Raw genomic sequence first — 15,852 nt, 5'->3', positions numbered from 1 at the left:
ATAGAGGGATGAAAATTCACCTGCAGCCATCAATACAAGAGACTCAAATGGTTTGAAAGTAATTTGTGTTTTGCCAAATTATCATATGCATAAACTATAGTGCACTCACCCTCCGGACCACACCATATAGGGTCACTAATACAAGAGTTCTGGTAGTTTCCAAAGTGGAGAAAGGTACCGCCGTTATCTCCATCTAGAAAGATGCCTTTGTTGACCATTCCCTCAACAATATCTGCAGCCAAGCACAAATCAGTGGCATTATTTCGCTTGAAGATTATGAGCAGTGCCTGTTAGCCACGGGGTTATAGGGTTTCCACTCAAGTGACAACATATTGCAAATGTTTAGTCCTCTGTTCAACAAATCCACCAAATTTACCCAAATGTTCTGAGCAGTTAATTTCTTTGTATATGCAACTGATGAACATGAACGTTTTACAGTCGTCTTGGTATCTTGTAAAATAATATACAAAGCTATTCAAAAAGTGGCCTGGATGCTAATACAAGCTAATGAACAATACAAAACATGTAAAAGGTTCAGATTTCTTTAGTTGTACCGAATGGACCAAAGACTCAACAAACAAAGTGAACAACTGAACCGTATGTAGACACAAAGAGGACAACAGAGAGTGACAGGTGATGCATAAATGAATTTCAGTGAGCGGAAAGTGATTGATCCTCACCTACTGTTGCAGAAATGTTAGTGTAGGCAGAGTCATTGGTATACACATAGGAAGAGTTATGGGAGGAAGGGAGCACAGTGTGGTTGTGGATTCTGAGAGCTGGACAAAGACAACGGAGAGAAACAGTGATTCACACCTAGATAGACACATAACAGAGGACACAAGAGAACAGTGAGAGGAAGACAACAGGAGGGACGTGATGTGCAGGTATGAGACAGAGTGATGCTGAGCTGATTGCACAGTGGCAGCACTCAAAGAGTTTCAGCTCACGTGAGGATTTTCCTGAACTCAAGAGTGACTCCACATCATACTCAAGTCTATACCTGATCCCTCTTCAACTTCAACATTTTCATAAAACCTTGCACCGACTTATGGAGGGACAACAAGGCTGCAAAATCTATGCATGTGGTCTAAGTTATTGTCTTTCAGTCTGTCATCAATTAAAACAACTCTAAGCGGATAATAATGTTCTATTCCCTACATTTCCTGACTTATTTTTTAAACATTTACCACCACCATATCATTGGGATAATGGATATAAAGCAGTGCAGAATTTAACATCCTAGGTTACGTCACACACCAGATATTCTGTTCTACAATTTCAGTCATAAATCTGACCTATAATATGAACACTCTGAAAACAGCAGCACATTTAAAAAGAACAATGGCTGTGACTGAAAGTTGGGTGATGAAAAAAGAAGAAGCTTAAGACCATGCAAAGAGCAAGACACTTAAGTGGTGCATTCCCATGAGTATGTACACGTCTGTTTGCATGTATGCACATACTTATGTTACTTCCGTTAACATAACCTGGTCTGTTTCCAATCTGGTCCCACAGCTCATGGATTCCATCCACAGCGTCGAGAGGCCAATAATGTGAGGCCGTGGACAACACCTCCAGGCCTGGACGGAGAGTTTACGGGTAAACAAGCATCCACAAAGGGCTTTCCCCCTTTTTCCTCCCATTACTCAAAATGTATTTTCCTGGCACTCCATTTTGGATTTTAGGGGGATTTAAAGATTAAAGCCCTTTGTGGCAAATTTGTAATTTGTGATGTTGGGCTATTTACAATAAACTAAATTTAATTTAATTTAAATTAAAAGATTGCTAATAATGAATTCAACAACTGTTAAAGTTATACAAACTATTCAACAGTGAACTAATCAACAGCATTCTCTCGTTTTGCAGTGAGCAGACAGTAGCACACTTATTTCACTTCACATTGCATTTCAGATTGCACAGATGTATAATGTAATCTTATTTAAATTTGGAAATAATTAAAAACAGCATAGAAAAACTGAAAGCAATCGCACCACCACGCATATAAAATACATTACTACCTGGATGCTTTGCAGGTTGTACCACTTGAGCATAAACCTGTAAAGAAATAGCATGTATCACGATGCCATACAAGAGACGATCAGACATGTGAATAATATGAAAGGATGAAGTCAAAATGTGCTGTATGTGTGTATTAGCTTACCTTAATACAGGAGACAAAAGCTGTAAAAAGGTGAATTTGAAAAGAAAATTCCATATTTTCGGTCAAAATGTACTATATTCAGTCTGTTCTAAAACAGCACTTAAATCCCCAAATAAAGATGAGTCCAGGTGGAGTAACTCATTATTACAAGAGATGAAAACTTTTTTTAAAGTTTCCAAACTTAAAATTACTGATAAATAAGAAACAGTACTAGAACAAAAAAAGAACAACAATCTGAGCACCAACTTCCATGCAGAAAACTGTAATCCGTCGTGAGTCCCACAGTGAACTATTACTTGTTTCTTTGAGTTTCTGTGGCTACATCTGGAAATGGCAAGAAGCAGAGAAGCTCCGTGCTGGCTTGTTGGACCGAACGTGGGAATTGCAAAGCGTGATGTCATTTTTGGATCTTCCGAGGAGGGGCGTTGGAACTGCGCGTAAATGGCATTTCACTTGTGCGTAATTGGAGATTGCGCAGGGAATGCCTTCTTTCAAACCACTAATTTAATTAAATAATCTTAATAATGTGGGTCACATTTGGTGTTTTCGTGTGTTACTTTTTGCAAGAGCGATACTGATGTTATAAGGAGGAAACCAACAGGTGGAGAAGTCATCAGAACCCCTTCTAGTTCCGTTACAAGCTGCCAAGGCCAATTTACATACATACCAAGGTAAATAGCGCCACCGTGTGGTTAGATTGACGTGTTGATCTATTATTTTTTATTATTTATACCGTCTCATACTGTGTGGCGGTGGGATTGCTGTCAAACTAATATTCATCATTTGATAAAAAAGGATTACATATTCAACCACAAAAAACTCATGTACTGTGTCACAGTGGTTCCGTAAGAGACTAAGTGTGGAGTTTTTAATTAATTTAGTTTGCTTATCGTGGATCACCTCTCCGATTAAATGTAATTGAGGGTGGAACTTGATTCCCCCCCCCCCCCCGGGACAGAGAGAGAGAGAGAGAGAGAGAGAGAGAGAGAGAGAGAGAGAGAGAGAGAGAGAGAGAGAGAGGCGGGTCCCGGAGAGAGAGAGAGAGAGAGAGAGATATTGTGGACCTGTTAAGCTTGTGCGGTGAGAGATATTGACACGGTGTAGAACAAAAACAGTTTTTACTTTTATTATTATTTTATAACTGCTAGTTTTGCTACAATTCCAACTTTTTTTTTGACTCTTCCTATTTCTGCCGCATTGATAACGCGGCTGATCGACGTTGTGTGTTCCTCCTCTCGGTTATTCGACAACCTGGAGTGCACAGTAAGCTGGAACCATGTCACTCTACACATGGAGACTGACAGGATGACCCCGCGGTTGTTTTACTAGAATTATCTGGGCAGAAGGACGAATGATGAAGGACCGACTGGTGGAGCTGACCTCCGTGAGTCTGTTTTCTTGCTTTTCACGCGTTCAACTGGACAGGTTCAACATGCTGGCACCACTAAAAGTCACTCTCATCTTTCCTTTGTACACCCGTTCAGGGTACACCACAAGCAGAGGAGGATGTGGCAGTCGCAGTGGACAGAGATGGTTTCATGGAGAGCTTTTTCAGAAGGGTCGGTTTCACTGCTATACTCCAAGGATGTGCACAGGTTTGGGAGCCGCCATGATTCAAGACACTCATGTGTTATTGATTGATTTAGGTGGAAGAAGTCAGAGGACTCATGGATAAGATCTCTTACCAAGTGGAAGAGGTGAGGAAGATGCACAGCATGCTCCTGTCTGCACCCCACCCAGATGCCAGTAAGTGTGTGTCTTTACAAATAATCTGGATAAAGGCAGAGAGCATATGGATTTCAATTGTAACACGTTTGTTATTTTAACGGATTCACGTGTGCATTCGTTTGTATTGACAACTGCTTTGCTGGAGTTTCACAGGGTAACAATGTCTCACTTCCTTTGTCACGTTCTCCTCCTCCTCATCGTAAATATATGGCTGCCCGGCCGGAAACCTGTGAAGGAAACAGCTCATTTCCCCCTCAAAAGGCGCAACCCATTGTAGTTTAGGCTCTGCCTTGATCTGTCAGGAACCTTTAAACCACCAAGGGTTCGCACATGCTGCCATTTGCAGATGTTTACAGACACCGGTGTTTTAAGTACTTTTTTTTCTTACTTATCTTACATTTATAAAGTATTTCCAATGATGCACAGCTCTACAAGAGCCAGAGCAGTGTTACACTCAGTTCCTGGCTTTGTTCAGTGTGTGAGCCTCAGGACCCTGCAAGACAAAGAGCCAGTTTACAACACCATGGCATCATCCGTGATTATGTTTAATGTAACACAGCACAGTGCTTTAAGATCCATGATGCTGAAATGGTCACTGAGGAAGAGAAACAAAGAGCTCTGTGCTGTGTGACCTCTGCAATATTGCCACAGGGTTGTTGCCAAGTTACCAGATGAAATCACAGTAAATCCAATATTTACATGTGAGAGAGGCGCAGTGATTATTTTTCCTCATCAACAAGCCAAGTGTGACGAGTTTCCTATTTGTGTCTGTGTGAAGGAACAAAGGTCCAACTGGATGCACTGACCAACAATATCAAAGGCAATGCCAACGTGGTGCGAACTAAACTGAAATGTGAGTTGAACTATGATGTTTTTAGTCATCACACTTATTCATTGACTTCACCTTACAAACGCTGATGTCGTCTGCTGCTGTGTAACGCATCATAACGCTCTCCCCCCTGAAGCCATGGAGAACAGTATGCCCAAAGACGATGGAGCTAACAGATCCTCTGTTGACATCAGGATCCAGAAAACGCAGGTCAGGAAACAGATTGATGGTCGCCAACTCCTCACAAACACACACATTAAATATCTGGCTCACACATAGATAGATAGATAGATAGATATGTACTTTATTAATCCCCAAGGGGAAATTTGTCGTAACAGTAGCAGCACCAATAAACTTAACACACAAGATTAAAAAATAAAATATAAAAAAACAGGGATGAAAGATAAAGATGTATACAAGAAGTATCCAAAGTAAAATATAAAATAAAATATATATGTATCTATACAACATATATGCATACACAATACACAATACACTACTAATGACAAATTAAATTAAATTAAATTGATCATCATCACTCATCAGCCGTCTGTCAGTTGTACACAAACATCAGGAGGGAAATGTTTTTGTATCGGTGTATCCACGATGTGGACAAATACGGGACATTTTAATTATTCACTGTGAAATTACCAAATCTACTTCACGAGATGTGTTTGTCATTGTATTTCTTGAGTTGAAAGCACTTTTGAACCGTGGAGATAATTACCCATTACAACGCGGTTTTAATTCCATATCTTGTACAGAACTACTTTCAGGGCTGTTTAGTCACAACAGTCTGAAATCCCTCTGTGTTTTCACTTGTCCTCAGTACACAGTGCTATCCAGGAAGTTTGTGGAGGTCATGACCCAGTACAATGAGACTCAAGTGTCCTTTCGGGAAAGAAGCAAAGGAAGGATCCAGAGACAGCTGGAGATAAGTAAGTAAAATAAGAATGGACTCCCTAAACCCTCACAGGTCCAGGAATTATGCACTACATTCATAGAGTCTTTAAAGCTTTGTAATCATAATGCATGTAAATTGCCACTACACACAGGAAGTACTCCGGTTTTTGTTAACACATCAATGGCTTACATGTGATTGCACAGACACAGTTTGGAAATCGAGAGATAAAAGAGTGACACATAAAACCTTGAAGCTGTGTAAGGACAGGATCCAGGAAACAGACCGCACCAATTTCTTCTCTGCTAGAGGATCTTTTTAGATTTCTTCAAGTTCTTTCCTCAGAAAACAGTCATAATTCATCTCATCTAAACACTGGATTTTCAATGTGTTATGAACTTAAATGAGCATAAAATACATAAATGACAATAGTTAGTTACTGACAAAACAGAATGAATGAATATGTCATTTTTAATAGAATGGGTGAAATAGAAGTATCCACTAATCTCTGTAATATGTATATAAATGTATAAGCATTCATACAAGCTAATTCATTTTAACTTGGTATTTTCCATCATGTTTGGTCATCTCTGTTCAACATTACAGTGACAAACAAATGTAAATAGTGCATCGTATTGTGCACATGAAAAACACGAGACAATATGACAAGAAAAAAAACAGGCCTGTCTCTCACAGTCCCTGCGGCCAGCATTAATGAGCGGCTCCAGTTCGCCACAGTGCAAACGAAAGAGCCTGATATTGGAGACGCCTTGTTGTGTTTGCGTTGCCCGGGAAACGGGCAGAGTGCTCAGCGGCCAGTGTAACAGTAGTTCACCTGCCTTCGACGTGGCCACATGAACCTGTCTGTGCTGTCGTGGACTTACACCCTTTGTTTACGTCATTCAGAAGCGATACTTTTTTGCTCGATGTGTATTGATGTGATGTAATGGCGAGGTGTTTTTCTGTGTTGGGCTCTGGCTCTCTGGGGAATATTACAACAGGTGTGTGACATACAGTAGGCACAGAGATCGGCCTCTCCGGGGAGGGTGTTGTACAACAGGAGGCATAGCTCCAGAAAAAGAAAGCTTTCTGTTCATAGAGTCTCAGCAGCTGTTTATCTGTGAGGGCTTCTGGCTTCCTTGTTCCTCAGACACGTCTAATCCTAGTCACACATACAACCCCCACTGATGAGTGCTTTGTTAACTGTTCCACTGAGATGTGTTGTTTAATTTCCCCAAGTTTATATTTAATAGCCAAAATGAGTCAGAATTATAAAAACATGTTCTCAAAAGTAATCTTAATAGCATCCCTCAGTGTGCCGTCAAATGCATTATCAGTTATTTCACATTTGTCTTAACTTTCTGCTACATTAAAGGAAACACATATCACTACTTGTGTTAGTAGCAGTGTCTCCAGGCTGGATAACAGAGACATCATTTGTACGTCCTCACACAGCTTGCTTTATGCGCAGATGTATTACCCTGGAATTAAGCACACAACAGAAAATATTGTACATACCTTTGTTGTTTACATTCTTGACATTAGAGAGTTTTGTCTAGTAAATGTCAGTGTTGAGTTTTTATGTTTTTAAAAGCATGCACCAAGAATGACGAGCACACGTCCCTTATTAATACAGGATGAGATAGACAGTCTTTTAATCAAAGACAGCTGTATAAACCATAACCAGAAGTTATAGGCAACTCGTTATCTGATAAATAATAAATCACGACAGCTCAGTCCACTGGCGTTCTAGATCTACGTATTCTTTATTACATTCGTTATATACATACAGGTACAGACATGACATTTGACCTCTGCATTTAACCCATCCTTCAGTGTCTCGCTCAATGATACTTCGACATGCGGACAATAGGAGCCGGAGATCGACCATTGTGGTTAAAGGACAAACCATATTATACGTAAAAACTAAATTTTCTCCAAACAAGCTATCAGAGCTGTTTCAGGACACAATCTTCACAGACCTGTACATTATATCTTATTTTCTCAAATTTCAGAAACCACATCATGCCTTTGTTCCAGTTTCTGTGTGTTTTGGAAGGAAGTGCAATCAGGGCCCTCTTTAGATCTAGCATCTAGTCTTATTTGAAGGTCATTACAAAGCATTTGTACATATATAAACAGGAGGTAGGTTCTGTTCATTGCTGGATAATCATTGCCTGTTATTTATTATTTTAGCTGGAAGAGTGACCACCAATGAAGAACTAGAGGGCATGTTAGAAAGTGGAAATCCATCTATCTTCACATCTGATGTAAGTTTTCTCTTAAGCTTCGCTGTGCAGTGCTAGAGTTAGACCCGACCTCTCTTTTGAGGATCCTAAAGTGTTGACCCGTGCCTTTATTAATGGCAGGGCTGGCAGGAAGAGAAAACATATTATGTATTACTAGCATAATTACACAGGCAACCTGTAACGTTAAGGATTTATTTGAAAGTGATTGTACTTAAAAAAAACACTTTGATTGTTTATCTGAGGATGTTCCAAATCGTTCCCAAAGGTCATTTAGTGCTGGCTGGCTCAATGTGCCAAAAAGGACTTAGAAGAAATATGATGAAGCATCCTAATATTGTTTTGCACTAAAGGTTTACAATTAAAACAAGAAACTTCTGTTGATAGCTTTAAGAAAAATCTCAAAACCTATTTTTACAATGTTGCTTTAATGTAATTTCACTTTTCTATAAGGCATTGTTATTATTTTATGTTTATTTTATATTTATCATACTTGTGTTCATGGTTTATATCTTAATTATTTTTACCATTATCAACTTGTTTGTTTATAATAATATGATCCTATTAAATATCTCTTTAGGATATTATCATGCTTGTTTTTGCTCTTTGTTTCTACTATTTTTTAATACCTGTGTTATTGATTAATTTATCGTGTAAAGCCTTTTGAGCTGTATGGTATGTTATTATAGATGTTTATTATAGGATACTATTGTTGCAGGGTTAAAAGCTATTACTGCCATCTAGTGGTGGAGGAAGAGTACATCATTTGGAGTGGGGGACTGTGCTGCCAGCTGTGCACACACACGCACACGCACACACACACACACACACACACACACACACACACACACACACACACACACACACACACACACACACACACACACACACACACACACACACACACACACACACACACACACACACACACACACACACTGCAGGGAGCATTTGTTTGATATATTTGGATGAATTATTTCACCTTCTCTCCCTCAGATCATTTCTGATTCCCAGATCACACGTCAAGCCCTGAGTGAGATTGAGTCCCGACATCAGGACATCATACGTCTGGAGTCGAGCATCAGAGAGCTCCATGCGATGTTCATGGACATGGCAATGTTGGTGGAGACTCAGGTAACAGTGAGATCGAAGTGGAGAGGTTCATGTCAAATCTACTCTTTAGTCAGCCAACGTCTAATTACCTTCGCATTGAAAATGCCGGAAGGTTATGTTTTGATCGCCGTGTATTTATTTATTTATTTGTATGCGTGTTATTCGCAAAACTCAAAAAGTATTGAACCGAATCACATGAAATTTGGTGGGATGATTGTTTATTATCCAGGGACCAGTTGATTAGATTTTGGGATCGATCGGGTCAAAGGTCAAGGTCAAAGGTCATGAACAGGTCAAAATCTTTCGCAGAACTCAAAAAGTATTGAACCGAATCGCATGAAATTTGGTGGGATGATTGGTTATTATCCGGGGACCAGTTGATTAGATTTTGGGATCGATCGGGTCAAAGGTCAAGGTCAAAGGTCATGAACAGGTCAACATCTTCTTGAATCGCATGAAATTTGGTGGGATGATTGGTTATTATCCGGGGACCATTTGATTAGATTTTGGGATCAATCGGGTCAAAGGTCAAGGTCAAGGTCATGGAAAGGTCAACATCTTTTTTTTTACCATAGCACGATACATTTTGATCCAATTGGCATGCAACTAATGCCAAAATGTTCATAATTCAATGCCCAATCTTGTGATATGCGAAGGTATGCGCTCTACCGAGTGCCCATTCTAGTTAGGTTATGCGTTGTGATACTTCCTCACACCTCACAGGTGTACCATTTTATTTACTAATGCCACCAAGACAATATTCAGATTCTGTCATTTACAGGGCGAAATGGTGAACAACATCGAGAAGAACGTCTCCAATGCAGCCGAATACATTTGCAGTGCAAAGGAAGAAACCAAAAAAGCTGTGAGATACCAGAAAAAATCCCGACGGGTATGTGTTCCTTTTCGATTCTGTGTTGCTAAATTGTAAAGTAGTTCATGTCAATTGTACAGAATATCACATGTGACCACTTAAGACTACTGCATTAATATATTTATAGCCTTTTAATTGACATTTAAATAACACCCTTTTCTTCTTCTTCTTCACTTGACAGAAATACATTATCATTGCCTTTGCTCTGTTGATCCTGCTTGCTCTCATTGCACTAATTGTCGGCCTGTCTGTTGGACTAACCAAACCACCTGTATGAGAACTACTGTGATCACTGCGTGAGGTAACACACCATCCACAACTTCCATTCCTTAAACACCACATCTAACCATGGAGTTATCCGGGAAGTCATTCACTCATTTAGACATTTATTGGTTTAGAGGATATGTAAAGAACTTGTTTCTTTCCTTCTCTTTTTGACAGAAACTTCTCGGCCTTATCATGTGTGTGGCCGCTGGATTACTCCTTTTACTTATCATAATAGTTGGAGTCTTTGAGTCATGAGTCACATCATCACAGCAGTCAGCTGTATGCAGCTCCAGTAGTGAAGAAACAAAGAAGGGCTTCATAAGAAGACAACAATAAGTCATTCACTATCCAGGAGCATTACAGAGGGGGTCTCTTGACTGCACTGGAGTAAGTATAATGTGTGTGATCCACTTCGCACCAGTAACATCAGACCTCATGATATACCGTCCTGAAGCAAGTCTGTACTGTACAGCTAGAACAAAGCATCCTGTCAGCACACGTCCTTTTCCCTTCGCGGTCCTAGAATGAAGCCTGACAGCACATCAGATTTGGAAACTGTTGCACATTCTGTTTTGCTGACCTTTTTTCATGTAAAAGGTAGGGTTGGTAATCTTCTTTAAAAAAATATTTTTATATTTCTGTTGAAATTGCCATTACAACTATCAATGAATCTAAAGAAATCCAGTATGTTATGACAGGCTACCTGCCTGTCTACCTGCTGCCTGTCTACCTGTCTACCTGCTGCCTGTGGACTCACACAAGCTGCCCACTTGACAGCTGTGAGTACTCACACGAGGCGTGTTCATTGTTTACGTCCATAATGATAACTTTGGGGTAGTGGCTTTGGTTGTAAGGCGGTCAGTGATGCCGACTCTTTTGAAACTAATGCTGCTTCCTACTTTCATTTGAGAGAAGAGTCAGCGACACGAGGCTGGAGGTTTTGGGTTGGATTTTTTTTTTTATTTAGCCTATTTTTTAAAATGTAGCCTATTTTTGATATTTTCTTAAGATTACCAGCTCTAGCTTGAAACATCATTTGTGGATATTTATTTGTTAAATTATATGTTGGTAAATTAGCTCATTCGTCTTCTTGGCGAACGTTGTATAAGAAGATTGCTTTCCTCTCATGTTTGTACCAGCAGCAGCTGTGATAGCTTAGTTTAAGATAAAGCTTAGCATAACAAACATTTAGCGTGGCTCTGCCAAAAGTAACAAATCACTTTACAGCTTTACATGGGAATATATGCCAAACTGGCCAGGAGCCGTGACTTCCCAAAGTCTTGATGTCATTGTGAGGTTGCCAGGTAACTAGCAGATGCTCCAGGAGGCCACTTTGTCTGCCACATCGGCCTCCGTAAATCCACAATGTGTCGTTTTTACACTTCTGTTTGTGTACAGATTAAACAAACAAGATATGACGTGGTTGTAGGCTGATTTTGTTCGCTTTGGCAGAGCCAGGCTACCTGCTTTGTTCCCGGTCTTTGTGCTGAGCTAAGTGACTGCAGCTTCTGTTATTGTCAATTCGTTTTAATTGACTACTATACTGCACTTTTTGACCCTTTGTCTGTGAAAAGTGCAATATAAATAAACCGTACTTACTTACTTAGCCTACTTACTTACATGAGAGTGATATCCATATTCTCATTTTACTCTGAACAAGAAAACGAACTAGCATTGAACGATAGAGATATCGTGACAATTGTCTTTATAAATGAATTGCATAATTTGTGTTTACATGTGCAAGTGTATTCTCCTTATTTTCTCTTTCTCTTATTTATACATTGTCCACAATTCATGTGAATTGAATGTAAAACTACTACAGCTCAGGAAGGAGTCCTTTACAAATAGAACATTTATTTTCTCTGTATTTCTTGTTTCTTGTTGAATGTATCTCAATCACACTAAATATTTTCGTATCAATCAAATTAAATTGATTACCATATTCAATAAAAACTCAAAATCACCAACTGTATAAAAGTTCCTTGTTAACATTTACCTTAACTTATTTAATATTATATTCTTATTATTCTTATTATATTATATCACAATCAAGTTGTGTCATGACTGAAATATTGTTTGTGAAAAGAGTTACGCTACATTGTAGGACTCTTGGATTATGTTATTTCAAGAGCACTATTTGTTATTTTGATACATTTCTTGTAAGATATATCTTGTATTTTATATTGAAACAGAATAATTAAGTCATGTAATTAAATAATAAAGAATAAAAAGACATTGCACAGTGTATTGTTTGTTTATTTCATTTCACATCCAAGGTGCTGAAGTTGAATTCAGGACCACTTTTAAACTGCACGTCTGAATTCGTCAGACGGAACAACTGGTTATTTTCTGTGTTTATTTTGTAGTCCAAACATTTGGGGGTTAAGTTTGTTTAGAGGAAAACAGAAAGTAGCAGAGGCTGCTGTTTACTTGAGGACTAATGAGCACTTTGCACAAAATGCTTGACTTCCGTGTAATCAACCAAACGAGATTAGTGAAGAAAGTGGAAGAAAGTCCCTCGAGGGCAAGCTCCTTGCTCTCTTTGAATTAGATCAAAGGAAACTTCAGAGGTGCACTTCGAGTGAAATATTGAATGTCCTTAAAATCTGTACATGAGGGTGTTTTCAGATCACTGAGCAAGACATCCGAGATGTCAAAAGTGATATTGTGAACTTGGATGAGTAATCTCTGTTGGACGATTTGGTGAGAAAAAATGTGTAGAAATAATATATTAAGATGTATGTTTTATTTAAATTTTAATTAGCATATTTTAAAATACTTGTATGACATAATTCACGACTGTACACTGTGCTCCATACTGTAGTCTGTGCAAGTCATTCACTGTGGCAGCCAGCAAAATTGAGAATTCTCGAAATTTGTTCCGAAATACTGTTTATGGAGCAGATTTACTATCCACAGAAATATTGTGTTGGAAATGTCCTTTTGTAGTGTGCATTCATATCATTGCATTACCGTCTCCTGGATAAAGTCTTCCTCGATATCCAGTTCGAATAGTAATTGTCTTCACTCCCCACTGTCTGCACACTTTAATATACTTTTTACACTGTACTTTCTGCTCTTCTGTATATTTCGACCAGAAAATACTGCACTATTTTTTTTATGGTTGCCAATTCTCAATCTGATTATTTGCTCTTTCCTGTTAGTTTTTATCATCCACTTTTTATTTTAGATTAGGTGTAGTTCGTCTCCACACTGTTTTTTATAATAATAATAATAATAATAATAATAATTCAGACAATTAATTGTGTTGCTTTTTTTGCCAATTTTTGGGCTTTTTGATACCTGAAAGTATGTGATTCGGCCCCCCCCCCCCCAAAAACCCTATTCTTAAATCAGTAATAAAAGACTTAAATCAGTGAAAAAGAGTTTGTAAAGCAGATCCTGATGATGAGGTTTCTTGCTGGAGGCTACCGTCGTAATGCCTGTTCAGCCGTGCTGACTGAGCCACAGTGGGCTAGTCACGCTTCAAAATACTACTACTGCATTCTGCAGTGATGTAATTATTCAAACTAAGCTAACTGTGTCTTTGTGGAACCACAGCAGAATAAGGCAAACACATAAATAATAAATATATTTCACTATGACACTTCCCCAGTAAATTACTTGAAGACGTTTTTTGTATTGCAAGTTTCAATCTGGTAATTGAGGCATTATGTTATCAAATTGGCCATAATTTTCATACAATTCCAGAACAGATGTCTGGACATTGGATACATTTACATATTATAGTCAAAGGTTTTTACTGCGGGGATTTTGAACATCTCTTTTTATTACATCAGTTCATTATTCAGAAAATCCTATCGGCAGCTTTAAAATAAAATGTTTTTAGGACCTTTTATGTGAACTTCAAAACATAGATAGGAACCAAACTGGAAAGTTTGGAGAAATTAAGTGGAGGAGTGGAGATTTCTGGCTTAGAGTATAAGAAAATAATACTAAATTTGAGATGACGGCTTTGTATTTTAAAACTGCATACACATGCAAGACACGACATGGGTACAAATTAAATTAAAATCACTTCATAGATATCACCATGAAACGTCCCCAGGTGAACCGTAAATTATTTTGAATCTTAAGCTAGTAGAAACCAGATGTTTACTCACAGCTCTGCACATGTTACTTGGAAGGAGACACTCAGCATCCCTCTCTCCATCCTCATCCATCACTGATATGGTTTTCATATCAGATGTTAATGGGTAGTCTCTATGGAAAGCAGGACATAGGAGGTTAGTACAGCAGCATAACATCTGATCGCAATTCCGTTCCGTATGCCTGGGTTTGTTGAGCCACACTATTTACATTTTAATGGCAGACCAGCATTTGGAAAGTCTGAGTTACAAGTGAACGCAACTTCAGTGTATGTATTGAGTCGTGCCGTTGTGACAAAGTCTTTCCAACACACGGCCATGGTTAATGTCACAAGCATGCGAGTAGCCATCGGCTTCATGCAACGTGAATTCATTCCAGTGGTGAAAGTCCCCATTAAAGCCGTAGTTGCGTGTGCACACCACTCTTTGGCCTCTAAAGGTAAGATGGCAGTAGCCTATAATTTAAAGGATAATTCAGCTTTAGGAGTTATAATCAGCGATAGACCAGATCTGACAAAGCATTTACAATGCTACGATTATATGAGAATTAATACTCTACCGACTTAAAATCAAATTAAAATAATTTCTTGCAGATGGAGTGGACCTGTAAGCAGTGTATGTTCTCTGCAACAGCCAATACAATGTGTTCATCTGGATGGCTTGTGCACTTTCAAATCTTTTAATGCACTCAAAGTGCATTTATGTGTTTGGCACTCTCAATCAGACATTGGACAAGCAAGCAAACCGGGAGTCGCATTTCACGTCCCATTATGTGAATAAATAGACCTCTGCACGGAAGCAACGTTTTTCAGCCATTTAAAACTTCAACAAAGTGTTCTATATCCATACAAAGATTAGCATTTGAAGTGCTCACCAAAGTGAAGAGCACAGTGGGAGTATCAAGGGGGAATATCAAACATTGAATGTCCAGGTCATCTGACTGAAGTGGAGGAAGAGGTTACTTTACATGATGACATTGAGTGTGAGTTTGAAGAGTCTGCAGATGACAATCAGGACTTGGAAATTCAACTGTAACGTAATCTGGCTGCACTATCTTTAAAAATGCAAACGATCCTGCACATATCCCGAAAGTGCTGTACAAGAAGTAGTTCAGCAGATTGACCAGATCCATTTACTTTCAAAACCATTACTACAACATGCAGTTTGGTAGATCAACAGTCAGTCATTCTATAGTGAGCGACATCATACGTGTAGTTTCACAAAGTAATGTCCTGCTGAAATTCACCAATACAGGAGGATCCCTATATATCAACAGCTGCCAAGAGGACATCTTATATACTGCAAGAATTTCCAGTTGTTATACCAGTTAAATATCTTCTTGACAGAGATGGTCATTCAGTTATATTATGTCCCCACACTGAAAATGCTGCAGATTTTCTTAGCAATAAGTGTAACGCCCTGTTCTGTGTCTCCTCTGTTTCTTCTCTGTGTCACCTCTCTCTCCTTGATTGCTTCATTCCCTTCACCTGCCCTCAGCCACTTGTGTCATTAGTGTCTCATGCCGTACACCTGTTTTCCCCCTATATATTGTGCCAGTCTTTCCCTTGTCTTCTGCTGGATTGTTGTCTGTAGTTATGTCTTCCTTGTGGCCCTTGTGGCT

The 15,852-nt window shown here is 38.9% G+C and overlaps 2 protein-coding genes across 5 annotated transcripts in view; one reads left to right on the top strand and one right to left on the bottom strand.

Annotated features, from left to right (window-relative positions):
* Window positions 1–2,419, bottom strand: part of adgrd1 (adhesion G protein-coupled receptor D1) — a 31,926-nt gene extending 29,507 nt beyond the window's left edge. For 2 of the 3 annotated variants that reach the window (XM_056418425.1, XM_056418426.1), the window contains exons 1-5: window positions 2,165–2,419; window positions 2,022–2,058; window positions 1,467–1,583; window positions 681–779; window positions 110–232 (exon numbers count right to left, since the gene is read on the bottom strand). In XM_056418425.1, coding sequence (XP_056274400.1) covers window positions 110–232; window positions 681–779; window positions 1,467–1,583; window positions 2,022–2,058; window positions 2,165–2,218 — 430 coding nt within the window. In that variant the 5' untranslated portion in view covers window positions 2,219–2,419. The remainder of the gene's footprint in view (window positions 1–109; window positions 233–680; window positions 780–1,466; window positions 1,584–2,021; window positions 2,059–2,164) is intronic. The other variant, XM_056418427.1, reaches the window with a different exon arrangement.
* An 837-nt stretch (window positions 2,420–3,256) lies between these two features.
* stx2b (syntaxin 2b) lies at window positions 3,257–12,367 on the top strand. 2 transcript variants are annotated; one of them, XM_056418431.1, is made up of 11 exons: window positions 3,257–3,548; window positions 3,649–3,723; window positions 3,811–3,910; window positions 4,671–4,745; window positions 4,858–4,931; window positions 5,551–5,659; window positions 7,819–7,892; window positions 8,865–9,002; window positions 9,763–9,873; window positions 10,037–10,156; window positions 10,297–10,382. In XM_056418431.1, the coding sequence occupies exons 1-10, from the start codon at window positions 3,516–3,518 to the stop codon at window positions 10,130–10,132; spliced, it is 885 nt and encodes a 294-aa protein (XP_056274406.1). In that variant the 5' UTR covers window positions 3,257–3,515; the 3' UTR covers window positions 10,133–10,156; window positions 10,297–10,382. The 2 variants fall into 2 exon arrangements, with proteins under 2 accessions (XP_056274406.1, XP_056274407.1); XM_056418432.1 differs by lacking the exon at window positions 10,037–10,156 and having other exon boundaries at window positions 10,297–12,367.
* The last annotated feature ends 3,485 nt before the right edge of the window (window positions 12,368–15,852 follow it).

This window comes from Pseudoliparis swirei, chromosome 7, assembly GCF_029220125.1.
Source record: "Pseudoliparis swirei isolate HS2019 ecotype Mariana Trench chromosome 7, NWPU_hadal_v1, whole genome shotgun sequence".
NCBI classification, from domain to species: domain Eukaryota; kingdom Metazoa; phylum Chordata; class Actinopteri; order Perciformes; family Liparidae; genus Pseudoliparis; species Pseudoliparis swirei.
The sequence above is the reverse complement of the archived record's forward strand: the minus strand, read 5'-3'. Positions and strand labels throughout refer to the sequence as shown.